Source organism: Pantherophis guttatus, chromosome 2 (assembly GCF_059756535.1).
Source record: "Pantherophis guttatus breed Tessera chromosome 2, ASM5975653v1, whole genome shotgun sequence".
Lineage (NCBI taxonomy): Eukaryota > Metazoa > Chordata > Lepidosauria > Squamata > Colubridae > Pantherophis > Pantherophis guttatus.
In genome coordinates, this window is record NC_142064.1 from 259,811,976 (window position 1) to 259,835,857 (window position 23,882).

Here is a 23,882-nt window from a genome sequence, read left to right on the forward strand (position 1 = left end):
CCCCAAGAGAGCTTCTGTGGCCGAAGGGGCACCTAGAACCTGGGTCTGCTAGTATCAGCCCAACATCTTCACCACAAGATCAGGCTGAGAGGAATGATCTGGCCCAGAGTCCTCAAGGGTTACTGGGTTGAAGGAGGATCTAGAACCTGCATCTCCCTAGTGCCACCCCAACATTTTCACCACTAGACCAAGCTGAGAAGGAGGAATTGTCCCAGAGTCCCAAAGAGAGCTTCTGTGGCCAAAGGGGCACCTAGAACCTGGGTCTGCTAGTATCAGCCCAACATCTTCACCACAAGATCAGGCTGAGAGGAATGATCTGGCCCAGAGTCCTCAAGGGTTACTGGGTTGAAGGAGGATCTAGAACCTGCATCTCCCTAGTGCCACCCCAACATTTTCACCACTAGACCAAGCTGAGAAGGAGGAATTGTCCCAGAGTCCCAAAGAGAGCTTCTGTGGCTGAAGGGGGACCTAGAACCTAGGTCTCCCCATTCTTGGTCCAGCACCTTCACCGTCTTTTAAACCTATTCCCAATAAAATGTGTGCACGAACAATGAAGGGCAGCCAGCTTTTGCACACCTCTAGATCAGGGGTGGGTTCTGATTTTTTTTTACTACCGGTTCTGTGGGCGTGGCTTATTTTGTGGGTGTGGCTTGGAGGTCATGTGACTAGGTGGGTGTGGCTAGCTGGTCAGAGTCATTTCCGGAAGGTCCTCGCACTTATGACCAGTCCTCGCACTTACGACCCGACTCATTTGTTTGCTTTTAACACTGATCAGCTGTAAGACGGCCCTTTGAAGCCCTGCATCAAGAGTTTAAACAGTTTTGTTCCCTCTAGTCATCAGCTGGGACTCAGGAGGCAGCAATATATTGGGGGTGGGACCAAATAAAAGGTAAGAATAACGTGGGGGGGTGGGAGGGCGGGGGGGAGAACTGGTTTGGTGACGTCATATCGTCACCGTTACCGGCTTGGCCGAACCGGACCGAACCGGGAGGAAGCCACCACTGCTCTAGATGGATCACTCTGCCCCCAGGATGATGCTCTGGGTGGGAAACATTTCTCCTTCCAGTCCCGTTCCCTGCACTTATTAGAGTTTAGCTTGGTTTGTTACAGACGGGATCTCAAGACAGGATCTCCTCTCCTCTCCAGAGGACAGGCTCCTTATCGCAAGCCTCCTAGGGAGGGGATCTGAGCTTGATGTCCATGTGGCCTGAACAGTTTAAATTTCACAACACCCAGAAATAACAACAGTCAACACCCACCCCTGCGGTTATTGGTTGGCCAGGTTATTCAATATCCTGACCTTCTGAACACAAACAGCAGCATTTAAGAAAACCCGGAATGGTTCTAAGTCCTCAGGGCTGGGAATGGTGATCTGACAAGTGATACCTGTACTTTTCAGGCAAGAATTTTTTTTCAGGGTTTCCAGCTGTCAAGGAACGGAGACTTATGAGTTTGCAATACTGCAGAGTTCCTGCAGCAATCCTTTGCTGCTTCTTTTTAATGGGCCTGTTTTTCAGACATCAGCAGGTTGAAAGAGAGGGGGTGAGGGGGAGGGAGAGGAAGGGAGGGAGAGAGGGAGGGAGAGCGGGGAGAGGGAGAAGGAGGGTGGGTGTGTGGTTGGGAAGGACAGAGCGAGGGAGAGACAGAAAAAGGGGGAGGCAGAAAGAGAGGGAGGGAGAGAAAGAGGGGGAGGGGGAGAGGGAGAGAGAGAGCAGGAGGATGGATGGGAAGGATGGAGAGGGGGGAGAGAGGGAGGGGGAAGAGGGAGAGGGAGAAGGAGGGTGGGAAGGACGGAGAGAGGAGGAGACAGAAAGAGAGGGAGAGAGGAGGGTGAGAGGGAGAGAGAGCAGGAGGATGGTTGGGAAGGATGGAGAGGGGGAGAGAGAGAAGGAGGGAGAGGGAGGGAGAGAGAGAGAGGGAGGGATGATGGGAGAGGGAGGGAAGGAGAGAGGAAGGGAGGGTGGCAGAGAGAGAAATGGAGGGAGGGAGAGGGAGGAAGAGAGAAGAAGGGTGGGAGGGAGAGAGGGAGGAGGATGGGGGAGAGAGAGATTTTCTCCTAAATTTTTATTATCTCTAGGCTAAGCCAATAAATTTTTCAGGGCAGGGCCAGCAAGAAATGCATGTTGACTCTGGTTTTCCATTTGAGTCATATATAATTTTTATAAAATGAAGGACGTTGAGCAACGTTTGGCATTTCTATAAAATGAAGGACGTCAGCGTCCGAAAGTCTAAGGAAATATTTTTATATTTAAAAAACCATTTTTTAAAAAAGTCTAATTCCTCTGACACAGGGTGTTGACTAAACTATTTAGCTATGCTTTAACAGCAGCAAAAGGAAATCTTAGTTTTTTCCTGCCCTGGGACAATTTCTAATAGCATTTATTCAGAATAAACTGAATTTACATAACGTGGTAAACAACTAAAGCTAAGTACAACCTCTGAACCTGGCCACGGAGGACTGTAAACAACTGTATCTGGCTTAATACAAGGTGGCTTAAAGCAACATATAGCAACTATTTCAGCTTGCTCAATAAAGTATGATAAAACAAATCACATGGGTTCTAACTGCATAATACCGGTATCTTAATGTGATGCTTTTGTTAATAAATTATACTAAATGGACGTCAAGCCACTATGTCTTGTTCAATAAATTATGATCACAACAAACCATTAGGGCTGTAAACCATTCCGTATGTCTGAATGCATTATTTCTTAAACTATTTTTTTTCCTCAGGGCCTCTTCCCACTTTTAAAAATCACGAAGGGCCCCAGGCTGGGCTATCAACATAATAATTTTAAATTGGGTTTTTTTAAATTTTTGGGGTTTTAAATCGGCCAAATCTATTTAATTATTTTAATTTTTAATCATTGTTGTGTCTTGTGTTTTTAAATTGGCTGTACACCGCCCTGAGTCCTTCGGGAGAAGGGCGGTATGGAAATAAAATTATTATTATTATTATTATTATTATTAAATCAGCTTTTGTTTATCTGGGTTATATTCGGGGTGGGCTTCAAAAATTTTAGCAAGGGGTTCTCTGCCAGGTTGCTGCGTGGCCTAGTCGGCCTCCTGCACCATGGTGGGGGGGTGTCTTTGCCCTCCCCGGGCTCCGGAGGCTTTTCTCAAGCCTCTGGGAGGGCAAAAACGGCATCCCCGGGCTCCGGAGGCCCTCTGGAGGCCAGAAACGGGCCTGTTTCCAGCCTTCCCGAACTTCTGGTAGGCCCGTTTTTCGCCCTCCTCAAGCCTCTGCACACACTTGCACTTACCTGCATCCAAAACGCGCCACATGGGGACTCCTAGGAGGGGATGGGTGGGGTGGGGTGGGTGGGGCCAGCCAGCAGTAGAATATGGGGGTTCTCTGAACTGCACAAAATCTTAGCTAGAGGTTCTCCCGAACCCCTGGAAACACCCAGCATCCCAGCCCTGGTTACATTTATATTTACCATATTAAAAAGTAGAATCGACTCCATCACTGCTACTACTTCCTGTCACAATCATCTTATGGGATTTTAATATTGTATTATTTTTCAACATAGGCTGGCAAATCATTTTGATTTGGTGGGTTGCTGAAAGCACCTGGGGGGGGGGACACCCCAGAGATTGTGGGATCACATTTTAAGAAACACCATCTTAATGTTTTTCTCAAGCCATTGCTGATTCTTAAGCTGACCACAAAATATAATGACAGAATAATGGTATGAATAAACATATAACTGAATAAACATATGAATAAATGTACTCATTAAGTGTTGTGGCCTGTCAGCGGCCTGTGTGGATTGTAGCTGATTCTGACAGCAAGGAGGCTGGTGTGGTGTTGCGCCAGCAGCCTGTGCAGCTGGCACCTGAGTCAGACAATGAGGAGGCTGGAGAAGATGTGGTGCCAGAGGCAGGGATTCAGCCAGGGCCTTCAGAACCTCCAGAAGCTCCCATAAGTGAAGAGGAAGAAGAGGAGGAGCCTCTTCTCGATGCACGGGCGTGCAGAGCTGGCAAAAGGCAGGAGTGGCTCCTCAAGAGGAGGTCTCCTCGAGAGTAAGGCTTGGGGCTAATTGGCCACTCCCTTAGCCTATTTAAGGAAGGATGATGACTGAAGCAAGTTGTAGGGAACAACTTTAGTTCATTCTCCTTCGCGTCTGGATTCTCTGCAAATTGCTTCTGGGCTTTCTGCCAACCTTAGTAAGATTGTGATTACTTTTATCTTTGTTTTCTTGTAGCCTGTTAAGGAAGTTTATTAACAGCCTTTGTTTGGAAAAGACTGAGTTATTTTAGTAAATTTAAGTTTGGTACAAACTTTGTGTGTGCTGTGTTCTTTGGGGTCTGTAGCTGGGGCAGAACATTAAGAAGCAATAACCCTTTTACTCCTTTTTAAGATTCACTTGATCTTAGCCACCCACCAGATTTTAGTTTTATGTTAACAGAATAAAGTCACTGTTAAACATTGTTGCAAAGTCTATTATGGCTGCAAACTCTGAGGAGAAGTTGCAGCCATAATAGAGAAATGAACAATAGAAATGCCTCTTAATCAATTCAAGCAATACCGGTAGTCCTCAACTTACGGCCACAATTGAGCTCAAACTTTATGTTGCTAAGTGAGAGGTTTTTCAGTTTTGTCTCAATTTACGACATTTCTTGCTACGTTTGTTAAGTGAACAAGTTGCAGTTGTTAAATTAGTAACTTGGCTGTTACGTGAATCTGGTTTCCCCATTGACCTTGCTTGTTAGAAGGTCACAAAAGGGGATCACATGACCCCAGGACACTGCAACCCATCATAAATGTGAGTCGGTTGTCAAGCATCCGAATGTAAATCACTTGGCCATAGGGATGCAGCAATGGTCATAAGTGTGCAAAATGATCATAAGTCACTTTTTTTTCAATGCCGTTGTAATTTCGGTCACTAAAATCCCTAAGGACTACCAGTATAGACTCTTTTGCAATGTAGCCTCCTCCAGTCATGTTTTAAATTGAACTGCACCCGACTTTCTAGCTAACCTGGGCTTTTCTACATTATAAACCTGAACAATTCAACCAGGGGTGAAATGTACAATTTGTTACTACCTGTTCTGTGGGCGTGGCTTGGTGGGGTGGGGTAATGTGACTGGGTGGGCGTGGCCAATTTTTTTTTTTTTTAACTTTTCAAAGCAATTTTTCTAATGCTTTGAAAAGCCTCTGCTGATCAGGCAACTCAGCTGGGATCGTCAGAGACTTTTCAAAGCATTTTTTTTACCACCTCTTCGGCCAAGAGGTTGCAGAAAAAAATGCTTTGAAAAGCCTCTGACTATCCCAGCTGAGCCACGCGATCATCAGAGGCTTTTTTTTTTACTTTTAAAAGCATTTTTTCATCAGAAGAGGTTGTAGAAAAAATGCTTTTGAAAGTAAAAAAAAAAAAAAAAGCCTCTGATGATCGTGCGACTCAGCTGGGCATGGTGGGATGGGTGCAGGGATTTTTGCTACCCGTTCTCTGAACCACCCGCCACCATCACTACCGGATCGGGCGAACCCGGAGCATTTCACCCCTGAATTCAACCCTGTGTGATGACCTTCGAGTGAGTGTGATGAAAGCAATGATCAGTTGCTCATTCCTCGTCAACGCTGAGCAGGGGAAGTTGGCTGGGGAATTCTGGGAGTTGAAGTCCAAACACCTTAGCACAGCCAAGGTTGAGAAATACAGGGCTAGCTTAAGCTGTAGGATTTCAAGGGGCCTCCCATACCCATTCTTTGCCAAGTCCAACATTGCTTACCTTTTTCGACATTTGGAAAGTCTTGCAGTGGTGGGTTACTACTGGTTCGCACAGGATTGGGTAAACTGGTAGTGGCAGTGGCGGCAGGCTCTGCCCACCTGCCCGGACACATCAGCGCAGAAGCACCCCGTGCGCACGCACAAGGAAACCAGTAGTAATGGGATTTCAAACCCACCCCTGAAGTCTTGATTGCACCAGACTACACATTAGTAGCCAGATATAAACAGAGGCATAGAGTCAAAATCACGTGAAGTATTAGTAAAGCCTTAGTAAGGCCCACCTGGAATACTGCATCCAGTTTTGGCCACCCCATTACAAAAAAGATGTTGAGACTTTGGAAAAAGTGCAGAGAAGAGCAACCAAGATGATTTTTTTTTTTTTTGCTTTAATTTATATGCTGCCCTTCTCCGGAGACTCAGGGCAGCTTACAATGCGTTAAGCAATAGCCTTCATACTGTTGTATATTTATACAAAGTCAGCTTATTGCCCCCACAATCTGGGTCCTCATTTCACCTACCTTTGAAAGGATGGAAGGCTGAGTCAACCTTGAGCCTGGTGAGATTTGAACTTGCAGTAATTGCAGGCAGCAGATGTTAATAACAGTGCTTTAGTCCACTGTACTACAGGCTCTGTATTACAGGCTCTGATTAAGGGCCTGGAGAATAAAACATATGAAGAACAATTGCAGGATTTGGGTTTGGCAAATCTAGAGAAAAGATGGACTGGGGGGGGGGACAGGATAGCAGTGTTCCAGTATTTGAGGGGCTGTCACAAAAAGAGGGGGTCAATTTATTTTCCAAAGTACCAGAAGGCAAGACAAGAAACCATGGATGGAAACTAATCAAGGAGAGAAGCAACCTAGAATTAAGGAGAAACTTCCTGACAGTGAGGACAATTAACCAGTGGAACAGTTTTGCCTTCAGAAGTTGTAGGTGTTTCATCACTGGAGGTTTTTAAGATGAGATTGGTCTGTAGGGCCGTGATGGCGAACCTATGGCACGCGTGCCCGAAGTGGCACACGCAGCTATGTCGCCTGGCACGCCAGCCATTACCCCAGCTCAGCTCCACCGCCCGTGTGGAAAACCTGCCAGCCAGCTGGTTTTCGGGTCTCTGTCGCACATGCGTGGGGGAGGGTGGAGTGCATGTGCAGGGGGCACTTGCATTGCATTTTGGGGGTTCACACATGTGCACCCACACCCCACCCCATGTTTTGGGCCTGGAAGACTTCCTGTACCAACCTGGAAGCCAAAACAGGGCGCAGGGGGTCCTGGGGCGCATGCACAGGGAGAGCGGGGCACATGTGCAGGGGGTCATGTGCGGGGATGCGTGTGCATATGCGGGGGTGGGGCGCATGCGTGTGGGGCACTCGCATTGGATTTGGGGAGGGGTCTGGGCATGCACGCGTGCATTTGCGTGCACGCATGCGCGCTTTGGGCACTCGGCACCAAAAAGGTTAACCATCACTGGTATAGGGTCTCCTGCTTGAGCAGGGGGTTGGACTAGATGACCAACAAGGTCCCTTCCAACTCTGTTATTCTATTCTATTCTATTCTATTCTCATTCTCTTTTAATTCTTATTCTATTCTCATTCTATTCTCATACTTCTCTTCTCTTCTCATTCTATTCTATTCTATTTTATTTCTATTCTATTCTATCCTAATTCTATTCTATTCTCATTATTTTTTCTCTTCTAATTCTTCTTCTCCTCATTCTCTTCTCATTCTTCTTCTCTTTCTCTTATTCTATTCTCATTCTATTCTCTTCTAATTCTTATTATATTCTCATTCTCTTCTCATTTTTCTTCTCTTTCTATTCTATTCTAATCGATTCTCATTCTTTCTTTCTCTTCTCTTCTAATTCTTATTCTCTTCTCATTCTCTTCTCATTCTTCTCTTCTCTTCTCTATTCTATTCTATTCTATTCTCATTCTCTTCTCTTCTAATCTATTCTCATTCTCTTCTAATTTTTATTCTATTCTCATTCTATTCTCATTCTTCTTCTCTTCTCATTCTCATTCTCTTCTAATTCTATTCTCATTCTATTCTCTTCTAATTCTTATTCTATTCTCATTCTATTCTCATTCTTTTCTTCTTTACTTTACTTTACTTTTATTGGATTTGTATACCGCCCTACTCCCGAAGGACTCAGGGCGGTGAACAGCCACAAAATAAAACACATAAATACAAAATTTAAAAACAGAATAAAACCGAATTAAACAATTTGGCCGAGACAAATTAAAAACACCCAATAATTTTAAAAACAAATTAAAATTTACATTTTTAAAGGGGAAAGATTTAGGCCAGGCCGGCTTGATGGAATAAAAAAGTCTTAAGAGCGCGACAGAAGGTGTGCAGATCTTCTCTCCTCTCCTTTTCTTATTCTATCTCTCCTCTCCTCTCCCTCTTATCCTATCCTATGATTCCATTCCATTCCATTTCCATTTTGTATATTGGAAGTGCTCCCCCTTTTTGAGAGCTGTATGCAACGAAATTTCCTTTTAATCTATGCCGATTGGCGTGCATTTAAAGGGACAGTAAAGTTATTCTCTTATTCTCTTATTCTCCTACTAATAAGAGAACAGATCTAGGGGGAAATCTCCGATTGCTTTCCCAGGGCAGACCAGAATTGGGGAGGGGTGGGGTGGGGTGGGGAGACAGAAAGAGAGGGAGGGAGGGAGGGAGGGAGGCACCCTCCCCTCTCTCCCTCTTGCACAGTTTCCTCCCCTTTTGCAGGAAGTGACACACACGTTCGCAACCGGGTCAGGCTGGGATTCCGCTTTCCTCGCCGCCCACCCTTCGCAACTTCGCAAAAACCCTGGGCTATCAGGAGGGCGCATGGGATTCCTGCAATGGGAAGGTGGAGGGCGTTGTGGCGGCCTTGGGGCTGCGGCCAGAGCAACCACTCGGCGCCTACGGTCAGTACAAAAAACATTCTCCTCCGTTGCCCCTTCTCTTTTCTTGTTGGTTTTTTGTTTGTTGTTGTTGTTTTTTGCAAAGGTTTGCAGTGCAAAAGTTAAGGCGGGGTTTGTTTTTGCAACAATTGCCACTCTGCGCGCGGACGTGCAGAAGGCGGCAACGCTTGCCCGTAGAGGCTGGGGTCGAACCTGCGATTTGGGAGGGGGGTGGGGGTGGGAATCCCCCAAAGGAGTTTAAAGGGGAAACGGGGGAGTCGCGTGCAAGACCGTCCTGGAAAGCGATCCCGTGCAAAAAGCAGCCGGGATCGCGTGCAAGAGGCTTTTGCGTGCAGAGAGCGCAGCGCAGCCACCTCACCTCCCCCTACCGGTTCGCTTTGCTGAAGCGCGAAACCTCTGAAGATCCAGATGGCTGGCAGGCAGGCAGGCAAGCAAATGGCTTTGTCCATTGCGTGGGGAAGAGAAGTGGTTCCTTTCCCCCACCCCCACCCCCTTTGAAGGTGGTAGTAGCTCCCGTTTTATAAAATTAAAACGCATTTAATGCCATTATCTTTCCGATTATGGTATCTGGAAGAGCCTTTGATTTCGCCGCGCGGTCTGGAAGGGCGAAGTTTGCTCTCGGGGGTTTTCCGCATTATAAGGTGTTGTATTCTTCTTTCCCCTTAACGTCTTTAGTTAATTTAATTAATTAACTAAAGTTAGTCAGTTAATTTAGTTAATTTATCTAATTCTGCGCGTTCCAGAATTTTCTTAAATTAAATCCTTAATTAAATCCTTTGAAGAATCAAAGTACTATAAGGCATGGAGTAGATGGTATGAATGGTTGAAAAAATAAGGAAACACGGTAAATGAATGAAGAAAGGAGGGGGGAAATGTGTACGATCAATTGATAGGATCCGATAGAAGGATTGATAGAAAGCAGAAAATGAACGTCAAATAAGTTAATACTAAATTATCTGTAAATATTGATGTGTAGAAAGAATGGACCGCTGCACCTAACTGAAAAGAAAAATAATATTAATTTTTTTTATTATTATTCTATAAATGTATGTCTATGTTTGGTTTTTAATGTGTTTAAAATAAAAAAACTTTTTATAAAAAAAAAGAATTGAAAAAAAAATAAGGCATTGTATTATTTGCACATTATTATTCTGGTCCTTAGAACCATATTATAAATAATGCAGTTCTAATAATAGAGTGGCATATGGCCGTGCTCTGTTTGTATTCAATCGTGGGTTTAAGTTACCTTTCGGGAAGCAGATCAAACCCGTTTTAAATACAGGTTTGCTGCTGGAGATCGCGTTAAAATGAGATCTGCTGGGGAAAAAGAAAACGAATGCGGGGGGGGGGGGAGGAGAGATAAAAGTCAAATAATCGGCATAAAATTTTTGTGGTTTGGATGTTGAAGATCAAGGTACAAAATAGACGAAATAAAGAAAGATGGTAAACAAGGTAGAGTAAGATAAGGTTACAATATGTGTAAATATGTATAAAGAGTAAGAAAGGATCACTTTGAAAGAGCTGTAAAAAAAAGCGATATGCCTATAAATGTTGTATATTTGCGTCTTGTTTTAATGTATTCATAATAAAAAACTTTTTAAAAAGTAAAAAAAAAAAACTTCAGTGGTTTGGTAAAAAAAGGTTTGTTAAGTTTTCCTTAATAGACGTAGAGATGCCTCCATTCGCCACCGGACTTTAAATCTTTTTCATTCCAATTTCCCCTCTTATAACCAAATTAGAGTCTGCTAAATAAGCAATGATGCCCTCTCGATTTGTGTCTGGGATGTGGATAGGTACAGAAAAACAAATTTCGGGAAGTAGGTGGGAGGGTGGGTGGGGAGGCTGCTTCTCTGAAGTCTTTGAAATTTTAGTTGTCTCTCTAGTTCTTGAGACTTGGGAGGTGTACAACTTTAATAGATGTATCTAATATACAGTAATAATTTTATCTCATATGTATTGTAAGAGATCTCTCGGCCTCTGTGTACAAGCAATTTAAGGATCTTTCCTCCCCCCCCATTAAGAAAACATGTAATAGTCAAAGTTTTAGTTGAGGATAGTTGAAGTCGTAGGTGTTGTGCTAAGCCATGGTTTTAATCATGGTTTATTGAACTTTATTGAGTCCACATATAATATTAAGCCCTTAGCCACCCATTAATGAGAAATTCCCTCACTAAACCAGAGGAGCCAAATTCTATATTTAAAAAAAAAGTTTATTGGGGAAATACAGGAACAAGGAAAAGGATGGTTACATAAAAACTCAATAAAATCAATATAATCTGTTTAAATAAACATTTTTTTTACCTCCTTGAATTAAGATGTTGGATTCCCAAACATGTTGGAGGTTCATTGACCAGAATACAGTTGGAAAAATGTCATCAGGGCCTCCTGCGTGTGGAAGTTGATAGGCAGGCAGGGACGTCTTTCCTGGTTCTTCTTTGGAGTGCTTCTCTGTTTTACGGAAGGTGGGCAGGTAGATCAGAGCCAACCTCTTTGGGCAGAGTGACTTGTGTTTTGTCCAATCAAAGCCAGTCCTCTTTCTCTGATGCCTTAGATCTAGCTAGCAAATCAGAAATTACCTTAATGGTTAGACCTACCTTCATAGCAAGGTGGAATGTGAAGACATAGTTTAGTGTTTAGTTTGTACTATATCAGTGGAAATCTCATTTGAGGAAACAAAGTCTGAATCCAGAAGAGAAGAGAAGAGAGAAAAATAACAGAGTTAGAAGCAGGGTGGATTTGATTTAAATCGAGTCGATTTAAATCATGATTTAAATCATGATTTAAATCACTAGTAAAAAGACTTGATTTAAATCAACTCGATTTAAATCATAATTTTTAAACAGCAACTGTCATCTCTGCTACTCCTTTGATCTGCTGTTGACTCACCGATAGTCCCAGTGTTGCAGAATATACAGCCTTGTGCTACATAACTAAGCTCCATTTCATGCGGAATAAACTAAATTATTTATGTATCTTAAATAGAAAACTATCTTACGATAGATTTTTACCCCAAAAGTTTTTTATTAAAAGAAATTCAATAAAAATCAAAAAAATCTGATTTAAATAAAAAATCTGATTTAAATTTAAAAAATCCAATTTGATTTTTATCCACCCTGGTTGGAAGGGACCTTGGAGGTCTTCTAGCCCAACCCCTTGCTCAGGCAGGAACCTATACCTGAGATGGCGAACCTATGGCACGCGTGCCACAGGTGGCACGCAGAGTCATATTGATGGGCATGCAAACTCAGTTCTGGTGCACATGTGCATGCCAGTCAGCTGATTTTTGGGCCTTCTGGGCCCACTGGAAGTTGGCAAACAGCCATTTCCAGCCTTTGGAGGGCCTCTGGAGGGGTGGGGAAGGCAGTTTTCGCCCTCCCAGGCTCCTAGAAAGGCTCTGGAGCCTGGGGAGGATGAAAAACGGGCCTGCCGGGCCCACTGTGCCATCACAGTGAAGCACCGGGGGGGGGGGGTCGTGCAGACATGCATGGGGGCGGGGCGCATAGAATTATGGGTGTGGGCATGCGTGCGCCCGCTCCCCCCACTTTTGGCACGCAATGGCAAAAAGGTTAACCATCACTGATCTATACCATTTCAGACAAATGGTAGTCCAATCTTTTCTTAACTGTTGGGCAGTTAAGATAGCATAGTATCTAATGCCTAAAGAGTTTAATCAGTTACATGTTTAAAAAAAATGACGAATGTTTCCCTTTCACTCAGCAGAGGAGCCATTGTTTTTCCATGATTTTGTGACTTTTCTTCCATCATTATCCTGTGGGAAATCCAAGTTGGGATAAAGGGGGAGGTATCTCTCCAAACATTAGCTCAACCCTGAACTCTGTCCATTTCATCAAGATGGCTGCGTCGTGGGCCTTATTTCATGATGCCTCTTTCTCCAGGCCCGTCTCTTACACCCTGCTCTTTAATGGTAGTTCAGAGCAAGGTAGATGGGGCAGTCGTTTTAATGAATTGATACTGAGAAAGCATCGCCTGCTATTCCTAGAGCAGGGCTCCAGCCATCTCCGATCAATGGCGAGGGGTATGAGAGTTGTAGACAGAAAATATCTGGAGAGAGCGTAGAGAACAAGCTTGAACGACAGAAGGGTTGAGCTGCTAAGGTCAGATAAGAAGGGCCTGAACCCAGGCCAAGAATGTAAGGTGAGTAAACATTTCAAAGAAGCCCCTCCCAAATTCACATGAAGATAAAGTGAGGGAGGTGGAAGCACGTTGAGACTTGGGAAGGTTCTGTTAACTACAGCTATTATAATAACTGATTCTGATCTACATGGCTATAGGACAGGGGTCCTCAAACTACGGCCTGTGGGCTGGATATGGCCCGCCGAAGCCATTAATCCGGCTTGCGTGGGAACACGAGGCTGCCTTGTCCACATCACCCCCGCTGGCCGCCACCTGCCTTCTGGAGGCCAAGGTGGCCAAAAACGGGCCTGTTTTTGGCCTCCAGAGAGAGGGAGGGAGGGACACTCACCCACACACAGAGAGAAGTCCCTCACACACACATCAAGGCAGCCACATCCCTTCACTAATCTGCTTTCCACCCCCAGGAGCATAACAAAATTTAATTTGTGTGTATTGTTTAATGGACTGCTAAATTGGCCACACCCACCCAGTCACAAGACCACCTAGCCAAACCTATCCAGCCAGTCTGGGCCCCCCAACAGCCTGAGGGACCGTGAATTGGCCCCCTGTTTAAAAAGTTTGAGGACTCCTGCTATAGGATTTGACCAAGACGAGCCTGAGGGTGGGATCAAATACATCATTAGTTTAGAGTCTCTAATGCCCCTGTAAGAGACCTAAGTCCCCCTTGAAATCCGTTGACTCTTACCTAATGCCAATTTGCCTTGACTAGATTCTTAACGTATTGGTACCCTGTTTCCCCAAAAATAAGACATCCCCTGATAATAAGCCCAATCAAGCTTTTGAGCGCATGCGCTAAAATAAGCCTCCCCCCGGAAATAAACCCTCCCCAAAAATATTTAAACGCAGAGCTGGAAATCAGGTGAGATGGCAAGAGGAGCCCCATCTTGCTCCACACACCCCAAAATAATAAGACCTCCCGAAAAGAAGGCCAAGCGCTTATTTCAGGGTTCAGAAAAATATAAGACAGGGTCTTATTTTCGGGGAAACACGGTAGGATGAAATAAACCTGTAGTACGTTTGAACTCTTATCTTGGCTTCTGACTTCTTGCACCTGACAATGGCCTTGGTTTCTTAATCTGGTCTACCTGGTAGAGCTGACACTAGGTTTCCTACACAAATCGGTACAAGATAAGTCTATACAGGTTGTCCTTGGCTTACGACCATAAACTGAGCCTGCAATTTTGGGCAGAAGTCGTCATGTTCCTTAAGCGGATTGCCAAGTGACTGTTTTTTGCAATCTTTTTGTGGCAGTTGTTTAGCAATGATGTTACAACCCTTTTTTGTGTGTGTGTGGTGGTCATTAAGTGAACACTGTTAGGACTATGACTATTACCTAATTGGTTGGGTTGGCAATATAATAACCATCAATATATGTTCGCAGTGAAAATGTATGTATGTATTGTATAGCTTTAAGATTGCTGTATTGCATCATACTATGTCCTGATTGGTTAGCTCTGTTGTCAATGTCCTTAAGAGGGAGCTAGAAACATGGTTTGTTCTCTTTGTTGTTCTTGCTCTCTGATATCTCTGTCTGGTACTGTTTGCAAATCCAGAAGAACTGTTTACTGTGAATGACTTTGACGACTGGTAAGAAGACTTTGTTATTGGATTATCCCTGTCATTTTGGCTGTCTCCTGATTTATATATGTATGATCTGGACTGTTTATTGGACTGTGTTTTACTGTTTCCTGAAAAGTAAACTAGAACACAACTCGGTGTATCTGTGTGGTGACTGTGCTTATTCATAACTATTCTCAATCGTTTTCATGTGCACACCCTTGCTACTCAAGGGTTACTCTGCAAATTCCTTAACAAACACTACAATCTTTAATCCAATCCATTGTATCCTATGGGATTTTTCCTTTTTTGCCAGAAACCAGACATAAACACCAGTTTCCAGCAAAAAAACCCATCATGAAATGCGGTCACATGACTGCAGGATGCCACAAACAGTAGTAAATGCGGGCCAGTTGCCCACCCTCTGAATTTTGATCATGTGACCGCGGGAATGCTGCGACGGTCATAAGTATGAAAAATGAGTCATTTAAAAAAAAATAAAAAAAAAACTTTTTAACTAAAGGAATGGTTGTAAATCCAGGACTACCTGTGATTGGGTGTTGTGGGTATGGATCGATGGGTTATGAGAACCCAGCTTCAAGGAAGAAAAAGTGTTGATTAAGCAAATATGCTAAGTTCTCTCTTGCCTCCTTTTGATTTTCTAGGTATTCCACTACCGAAATGCCTCTTCCCTTGCCCTCCCGCGTCAACCTGTGCCATCATTGGCTCAAACCATGAACCAATACCTGCGCTCCCTGGAGCCCCTGGTGAACCCCAAAGACCTGGAGCAGACGCGGCAGCTAGTGGCAGCCTTCGAGGCCCCAGGCGGAGAAGGCGAGAGGCTCCAGGTGCGGCTGAAATGCAGGGCTGCCCGCATGGAGAACTGGGTAAGGAAGGGGACTCTGGAGGGCAGAGGGAAACCACGGAGCCCTGGTTGGTGGTGGGGTGGGGTGCAGTGGCTGGAATGCAGTATTGCAGGCAAACTTTGCCTACAGCCTGGAGTTCGATCCTGACGGAACTCAAAGTTGACTCAGTCTTCTAAACTGAGGAGATGAAGGGATGACTTGTCTTCTTAATGTTGAAGAGATTTGGACCACTTTCTTCTTTTCAGTCCTTCCTCCAGAGCAGCAGGTGACCTGGGAAATTTTTTGTCCTTCACATTTTTTGTGCTTCATTTTTTGTGCTGCTTAGGAGAAGCTGGAGAAAGTTGCTAGAAGATGAAAAGGTTTCTCCCTAAACAAGGTCTTTCCCATCCCCTCTTTTGAGCGTCATCAAAGCATTAGAAAAGCAGTGGTTGCGCAGTGGTTAGAGTGCAGTATTGCAGGCTAACTGCCCACTGCCAGCAGTTCGATCCTGACGGAACTCAAAGTTGACTCAGTCTTCTATCCTTCTGAGGTTGGTAAAATGAGGACCCAGATGGTTGGGGGCAATGTGCTGACGTTGTAAACTGCCCAGAGAGTGATGTAAACCAGGAGTCTCCAACCCCTGTTGGAGAGACGTGGAGAGGAACTCCAGGGTAATGGTGCAACATAAGCTCCCATTTTGCTTTCCTGGGAATGGCTCCTTTCTCCCATTTGGTGCCTACCAGATGTATTCCAACTGCAGCCCCCCCCCCAAATTCTACAACCACATAATGGCCTGTGAACCAGATGTTCCCAAAGATGCTAAATTCTAGATTCCCAAAGATGTCTATGGAGTTTCTCAGTCATCCAGGTCCTGTCCCAAAGGTGTTTTTCAAGAGGCAACTGGACTTTCTTGGTTTTTCTTTGAAGACGTTTCGCTTCTCATCCAAGAAGCTTCTTCAGCTTCAATCCTTCCATTCCCCACTATACTGTCAGAGCTGAAGGAGTTTCTTTTTTTCTTTCAGTGCCAAAGAATTTGAAAGAATACAAAAATTTTTGTAAATAAAAATGGTGACAAAACAAGAGCCTGGTGGCCTGGGCCTGGTGGCTCAGCAGACTGATAGCATTGTGATTAACACCAGCTGTCTGCAATTACTGTAAGTTCAAATCTCACCAGGCTCAAGGTTGACTCAGCCTTCCATCCTTTCTAAGGTAGGTAAATTGAGGACCCAGATTGTGGGGGCAATAAGCTGACTTTGTATAAATATACAAAAGTATGAAGGCTATTGCTTAACGCACTGTAAGCCGCCCTGAGTCTCCGGAGAAGGGTGGCATATAAATCAAATTTAAAAAAAAAAAAAAGAGTCCTCTCCATGCCAAAACCTTAATGGTTTGTTCAGCTAATTCGTACTAATGGGGAAAGCGGTGAGGGAACTACTGGGCACTGCTGCTCCAAGTTGTTTATTTGATGGTATGGGAACTAAAGAGCTTGCTCTGTACTTACCTTGTCACAGAAATGAGCCACCAAGTGGATGCCAAGTTCGTAATGATCAATATAGGATCTACTTAGGAGCATTTGCTGGGGAAAAGGGGAGAACAGATAAAATGGATGTGACAAGTGTCACAACTCAGATACTTGTACCCAATGTTGTACCTCAGGTACACAGTGGCAGTGTTTGCACGACGATTCATTGCATGGGATTCACTGCATAACCTAAGAATCATTTGTAGTTTGCGCTAGATTCTGTCGGGTCTTCCCACAGCACCTGGTGACCTCCAGATGTATTGGACCAATCTCTGCACATCTGGAGGACATTAAGCAGGGGAAGGCTGCCATAACTATATACTACTAAAACCCTCATGTCTGTTTGATTGTAACCTTCAATTGGGTGAAACTCTGCATCATAGGGCAACAATTTTTGAATCAACCTTGACCTCAGATTGAATCAACCAATCAAAATCGACCTCAGATAGGTTAACTTATAAAAGGCACCCACAATCCAGGATCAGTGATACTTGGCTAAGTTGTGACTAATTCAGTGCTGCCACTCTGTCCCACCATCGCAGTAAGCTGCAGTCATACCTTCATCATTTTCAGTGCTCCCTGCCAGCTTCCCACAAGGAAAGTCAGTGGGGAAGCCAGCAGGAAGTCCAAAGTTTGTTTCTTTGTTATATTTATATGCTAACCATCACACTGTGGAATGAATCTATGGGTGGCTTACAACACCATAAAACAGAAATATAATTCAATTTCAATTTAATTCAATTTATATGCCGCCCCTCTCCGAAGACTCAGGGCCGCTCACAATACATTTAAAATCCTAACAAAAAACATTTAAAAATTTAAAACATTAAAACATTAAAACTCATTCATACCATTCATGGACGGATCTCGCCAGATCGCAAGAGCGAGATCAGCGGCACGAGGCCTGCCGGAAAAGCCAGGTCTTCACCGCTTTTCGGAAGGCCAATAGGGTGGGAATGGTCCGGACCTCAGGAGGTAACTGGTTCCAGAGAGCCGGGACAACCACAGAGAAGGCCCTCCCCCGCGGGCCCCCCAGCCGGCATTGTTTAGCTGACGGGGCCCGGAGGAGACCAATTCTGTGGGATCTTACCGGTCGCTGGGAGCTATGCGGTAGAAGGCAGTCTCGAAGATAACCTGGCCCTGAGCCATGTAGGGCTTTAAAGGTAATAACCAACACCTTGAATTGTGCCCGGAGACCAATAGGGAGCCAGTGCACCTCGCGGAGAATTGGTGTAATGTGGATGTACCTAGGTGCACCCACGACAGCTCACACGGCTGCATTCTAGACCAACTAGTCTCTGAACACTTTTCAAGGGTAGCCCCATGTAGAGCGCGTTGCAATAATCTAACCGTGAGGTGACAAGGGCATGAGTGACCGTGAGGAGAGCCTCCCGATCCAAGTAGGGTCGCAATTGGTGCACCAGGCGAACCTGTGCAAAGGTCCCCCTAGCCACAGCTGTCAGATGTTGCTCTAATCTTAGCTGTGAGTCTAGGAGGACACCCAAATTGCGAGCCGGTTCTGAAGGGGACAATTTCTCCTTCCCCCAGAACCAAGGATGGACAGTCAACATAGTGAACATAGTCAATATAGTCTTTAAGAGGCAATACCCACAGCCATTCGGTCTTGTCTGGGTTAAGTCTGAGCCTGTTGACTCCCATCCAGACCCTCAGAGCTTCCAGGCACTGGCACATCACATCCACTGCATCACTGTTCTAAAGCAATTAGAACATTAAAACATTAAAAACATTGAATGTTAAAAGTTGCTTCCTACTCCTAGCAGTGTTCCAATATCTCAGGGGTTGCCACAAAGAAGAGGGAGTTAAGCTAGTCTCCAAAACACCTGAGGGCAGGACAAGAAGCAGTAGGTGGGAACTAATCAAGGAGAGAAGCAGCCTAGAACTAAGGAGAAATTCAGTGGAACAACTTGCCTCCAGAAGTTGTGAATGCTCCAACACTGGAAGTTTATAAGAAGAGATTGGACAACCATTTCTCTGAAATGGCATTGGGTTTCCTGCATAAGCAGGGAGTTGGACTAGATGACCTCCAAGGTCCCTTCCAACTCTGTTACTCTATTCCTATTCCTATTCCTATTCTTATTCCTATTCCACCCTACCCTACCCTACTTTACTCTCTATTCTATTCTACTCTACTCTCCTCTCCTCTCCTCTCCTCTCTCTGTTCTGTTCTGTTCTGTTCTATTCTATTCTATTCTATTCTATTCTATTCTATTCTATTCTATTCTATTCTATTCTATTCTATTCTATTCTACTCTACTCTACTCAACTCTCTCTTTACTCTACACTCTACTCTACTCTACTCTACTCTACTCTTTTGCCTAGCTGTGGTCATTCAGTTTCTATGTTTAAATAAGGAAATATTTCTGAAACAATGACCCAGTGGGTCACGGGTTGTCTAGCTTGAATTAGACAATCGAACCTCTAACACATCCAAGTGTGCAAACAAGCAAACATGATAAATCTTACTAGACTTTGTCTTCAGTGCTCACCACACAGTGTTCTTGTCCTTGTTGTTTTAAGGATCCTTTGCGTCAGTGGGGAGCTGATAATTAATAGTTTGGAGAAAAAATATTAAAGCTTTCTCTGTTTTGGTTCACTGAAGCTGGACTTTCCTTTCAGGCAGAAAGTAGAATGTTTCAATCCATGCCTGACCGACTTTATTAATGATCCCAGCTGGACGTGGCACTAACGCAAAAATTCAGCTGATGCAATTTATATAACTTCTTTTTGTTGCTATATAAAATTTTATTATTTTTTAATCCTAAAAAGATGGCATGTTCCCTCCGCCCTTGGAATTTACAAATATAAATTCCTTGATGCAGAAACTTAACAGTCTGCAAAAACGGTTTTATGTATTGCTTGAAAAGTTTTCACATATTTTAAATTTCTTCTTGCTCTGGGGGTTTTTGGCTTTATTTATCTACTAACAGCATTTATTGGCTGCCCCCATGTGGCCAGTTCAGGGCAGTGCACATCGGAATATCTCTCGATAATTAAAAACAACTGAAAACTCATTAACAAAACAATAAACAAGCACAAAATGAGATGAGCTATTCTAATCACCCTGAAATAAGAACGTTTTTTAACAGCCATCCTGAGCACAAGGAATTATTCCTTAATTATGGGGCTGTCAGCATGAAAGCCCACCTCTTGTCTTCTTATGGAAAAAGCACTGATATTAGAAATGAATTTTTCTTCATTACAACCAAAAGTCAAAATCCTATTTGGTAAGTCAGTTCCTAATATATCTGTGTGCATAGTATTTTGGTCTGTTAAAAAAAAACATGTTTGCTATCATTGTAAATGGAATAGGAATAATTTCAACAATATAAATAGCAATAATGAATTTCCCTGGGTCTATTGATCTATTTAATTAATTTATTTAAGGGACGCGGTGGCTCAGTGGCTAAGACGCTGAGCTTCTCGAGTGAAAGGTCGGCAGTTCAGCGGTTCGAATCCCTAAGTGCCGCGTAACAGGGTGAGCTCCCATTACTTGTCCCAGCTTCTGCCAACCTAGCAGTTTGAAAGCACGTAAAAAATGCAAGTAGAAAAAATAGGGACCACCTTTGGTGGGAAGGTAACAGCGTTTCATGCACCTTTGGCATTTAGTCATGCCGGCCACATGACCACGGAGACGTCTTCTGACAGCGCTGGCTCTTCGGCTTTGAAACTGAGATGAGCACCATCCCCTAGAGCACATATGTGCCAGGGGAACCTTTACCTTTATCTATTGATCTATTTAAGCTTACAGAAATACTTATGAGACTTAATAAAACTGTCCAATTCCAGAGGCTGTAGGGTTTTTTTTGTAGTTTCATATATTTTTTACTTATTAGAAGGACGACCGCAATTGACCCCAAAATTTCTGTTGCTAAGCAAGACAGTCGTTAAGTGAATTTTGCCCCATTTTACAACCTTTCTTGTTATGAAGTGTATCACTGCAGTTTAGTTAGGAACATGTCTGTTAAGTGAACGTGGCTTTCCATTGACTTTGCCAGAAGCTCACAAAAGGAGATCACATGACCCTGGGACACTGCAGCCATCATAAATAGGAGTCAGTTGCCAAGCGTCTGAATTTTGATGATTTAGGGATGCTGCAACAGTCATCAGTGTGAAAAATAATCATATATCATTTTTTTTCCCCATTGCCATTGTAACTTTGAATGGTCACTAAAGGAATTGTTGTAAGTCAAGGACTACCCCTATGTCCTTTTACCTAATGGCAACAGGATAGAAATCGGGATCAGGGTAGGGTAGGGATGTATACCAGAGGCCTCAATGGAGGTGGGACAGGGAGCAGATTGCAAATTTACCAGGTTTCCCAGAAAATAAGACCGGGTCTTATATTAATTTTGGCTCCAAAAGATGCATTAGGGCTTATTTTCTGGTTAGGTCTTATTTTGGGGAGAAATACGGCACTAAATCTATCCATCTGGCTGACAATCTTAACACGGGCTTATTTTGTGAGTAGGGCTTATATTACGAACATCCTGAAAAATCATGCTAGGATTTATTTTCCGGTTGGGTCTTATTTTCGGGGAAACAGAGTAGTTACGTGTTGCATCCTGATGCAGTTGATGCAAGTTCTATAATCTGGGGTTTGTGTGATGACATCTTGAGAGAGGTATCTTCACTGTGGCTTCTACCATGTTTCCCCGAAAATAAGACCCTGTCTTATATTTTTTTGAAATAAGCACTTGGCCTTATCGCCATGCACTCAAAAGCCCGATTGGGCTTATTATCTTAGGACGATTGGGCTTATTGGCTTAGGACCTGTTTATCTACGGGACCGCCTGCTACCACCAATAGCCTCCCACCGGCCAGTACGCTCCCATAGAGAGGGGCTCCTCCGGGTGACGTCGGCCAAACAATGTCAACTGGCGGCCCCTAGGGGGAGAGCTTTCTCTGTGGGGGCACCTACGATCTGGAACGAGCTCCCCCCGCAGATACGGAGGATCCCAGATCTGCGCACCTTCCGTCGCGCGATTAAGACTTTTTTATTTCATCAAGCCGGCCTGGCCTAAATCTTCTCCCCCTTTTTAAATGAAAATTTTAAATTTTAATTTGTTTTTAAATTATGGGGTATTTTAAATTTGTTCAGCCAAATTATTTAATTCGTTTTTATTCTATTTTAAAGTTTTGTACTTATGTATTTTATCCTGTGGCTGTTCACTGCCCTGAGTCCTTTAGGGAGTAGGGCGGTATAGAAATTTAAATAAAATAAAATAAAAATAAAAAATTATCAGGGGATGTCTTATTTTGGGGGAAACAAGGTAACAATTGCCTATACATCCCATAGACCTTCCTCCTTCACACATTCTGACGATTGATTGATGACACCTATTCTAACCTTATCCAATTCATCCTAGGTCAGAGATTGGTGGATTCAGACAGCCTACTTGGAGAATCACCTTCCCTTGGTAGTTCACTCAAGCCCAGCTGTTGTCCTGCCCAAGCAGGATTTCAATGACTGGAGAGGACAATTGAGGTGAGACATCTGGTGTGGGATTTAAAAAAAAATGGCTTGGGTTAAGAAGTGGAGGTGTCGTGGCTGTTGAAGGAAGAATCAAGCCTTTGGGAAGAAAAGGGAATGACGAAGACAATGATTGAATTGATAGATGGGATTCAATCATGGTTTAAGCAGTGTCCCAAAGGCGCTTTTTCAAGAGGCTTCCTTGTTTTTCTTTGAAGACGTTTCGCTTCTCATCCAAGAAGCTTCTTCTGCTCTGACTGGATGTTGGGCGATGGAAGGATTTATACTCCTTGCAGACGGCTGGTCATTTGCATTCTTTTTAGAGGATCATTGAGGCCCCTTGGAGGTTTACCAGTGTCCTCAGGGTCATCTGAGTGGTGCAAATGGGTGTGGAGCCTTCTTGGAACTTCAAGGACTGTGTTGTAGACTGGAGATAGATGATATTGTATCCTTCCCCCTCTGTTGATAGAGGACTGATCGATTTTGACATAGATGGCCCCTTTGACCCCTCTTTCAAACCAGCGATCCTCTCTGTCCAAAATGTGGACTTTGCTGCCTTCCAAATAAACCTCCAGGTGGCCTCAACGACTCGCTGAAAGAATGCAAATGACCAGCTGTCTGCAAGGAACATAAATCCTTCCATTCCCCACCATCCAGTCAGAGCCGAAGAAGCTTCTTGGATGAGAAGCGAAACGTCTTCAAAGAAAAAAAAAAAAGAAAGTTTAGTTGCATCTTGAAAAAAAAAAAAACACCTTTGGGACAACTATTTGTTGTCCTATTTGGATGACGGAGAATCTCCATAGATGTTTAACCAATGTTTTTGGAATAAACCGTAATTTGCTTAGATTTGTTTTGTTTAACATGCTGAACATAAGCATAATGTTTTACATATTCCCGTGCCTGGGCTTTCAAGAATATATTATCCCACAAACAAAATATGGGACATTTTGGAAATGCATTGACCTATTTTTAAGATCTCCAGGATCGCCTTATTTTATGTTAGGGGCTCTGTTGTGTAACATGACTTGGATGTGGTTTAGCAAATTGGGTGAGCTAGCCAATTAGGTTTCCAAACTATGGTTGATGGTTTAGCGTGTGGCAAAAAACTTAGCCAGTTGTGGCTCCCATCAGTCCATTTGCAGCATGTCAACATCTCAAGATAAGGTCGTGAATTTTTTTTTTTTATTGAGCTGGTTTCAAGAATACAAATGGGAGATTCCTGCTCTATCCCATCATTAAAATGAAAAGTGATCAAAGAATGGACTGAGAAAAATGTCCATAAGTCCTCCAGGGACATCAAGGCATCTGTAGAGCGGAATGGGACAATGTGCCACAGCCAACTGAATAGAGTAGGATAGGGTAGGGTAGGGTAGGGTAGGGTAGGGTAGGGTAGGGTGGAATAGGAATAATTTAATTTAATTTAATTTAATTTAATTTAATTTAATTTAATTTAATTTAATTTAATTTAATTTAATTTAATTTAATTTAATTTAATTTAATTTAATTTAATTTAATTTATCATATTTCTATGCCGCCCAACTCCCAAGGGACTCTGGGAATAGGAATAGGAATAGGAATAGGAATAGAACACAACACAACACAACAGAATAGAATCATAGGGTAGGATAGGATAGGATAGGGTAGGATAAGAATAAGGATAGGATAGG

The 23,882-nt window shown here is 43.6% G+C and overlaps 1 protein-coding gene across 1 annotated transcript in view; it reads left to right on the forward strand.

The window, feature by feature from the left end:
* The first annotated feature begins 8,450 nt into the window (after positions 1–8,450).
* The window catches only part of LOC117667840 (carnitine O-acetyltransferase-like), a 64,926-nt gene continuing 49,494 nt past the window's right edge, over positions 8,451–23,882 (forward strand). Inside the window, exons 1-3 of the mRNA XM_034421451.3 lie at positions 8,451–8,648; positions 15,023–15,244; positions 22,112–22,230. Of these exons, the coding sequence (XP_034277342.2) occupies positions 8,583–8,648; positions 15,023–15,244; positions 22,112–22,230 (407 nt within the window). The 5' untranslated portion in view covers positions 8,451–8,582. The remainder of the gene's footprint in view (positions 8,649–15,022; positions 15,245–22,111; positions 22,231–23,882) is intronic.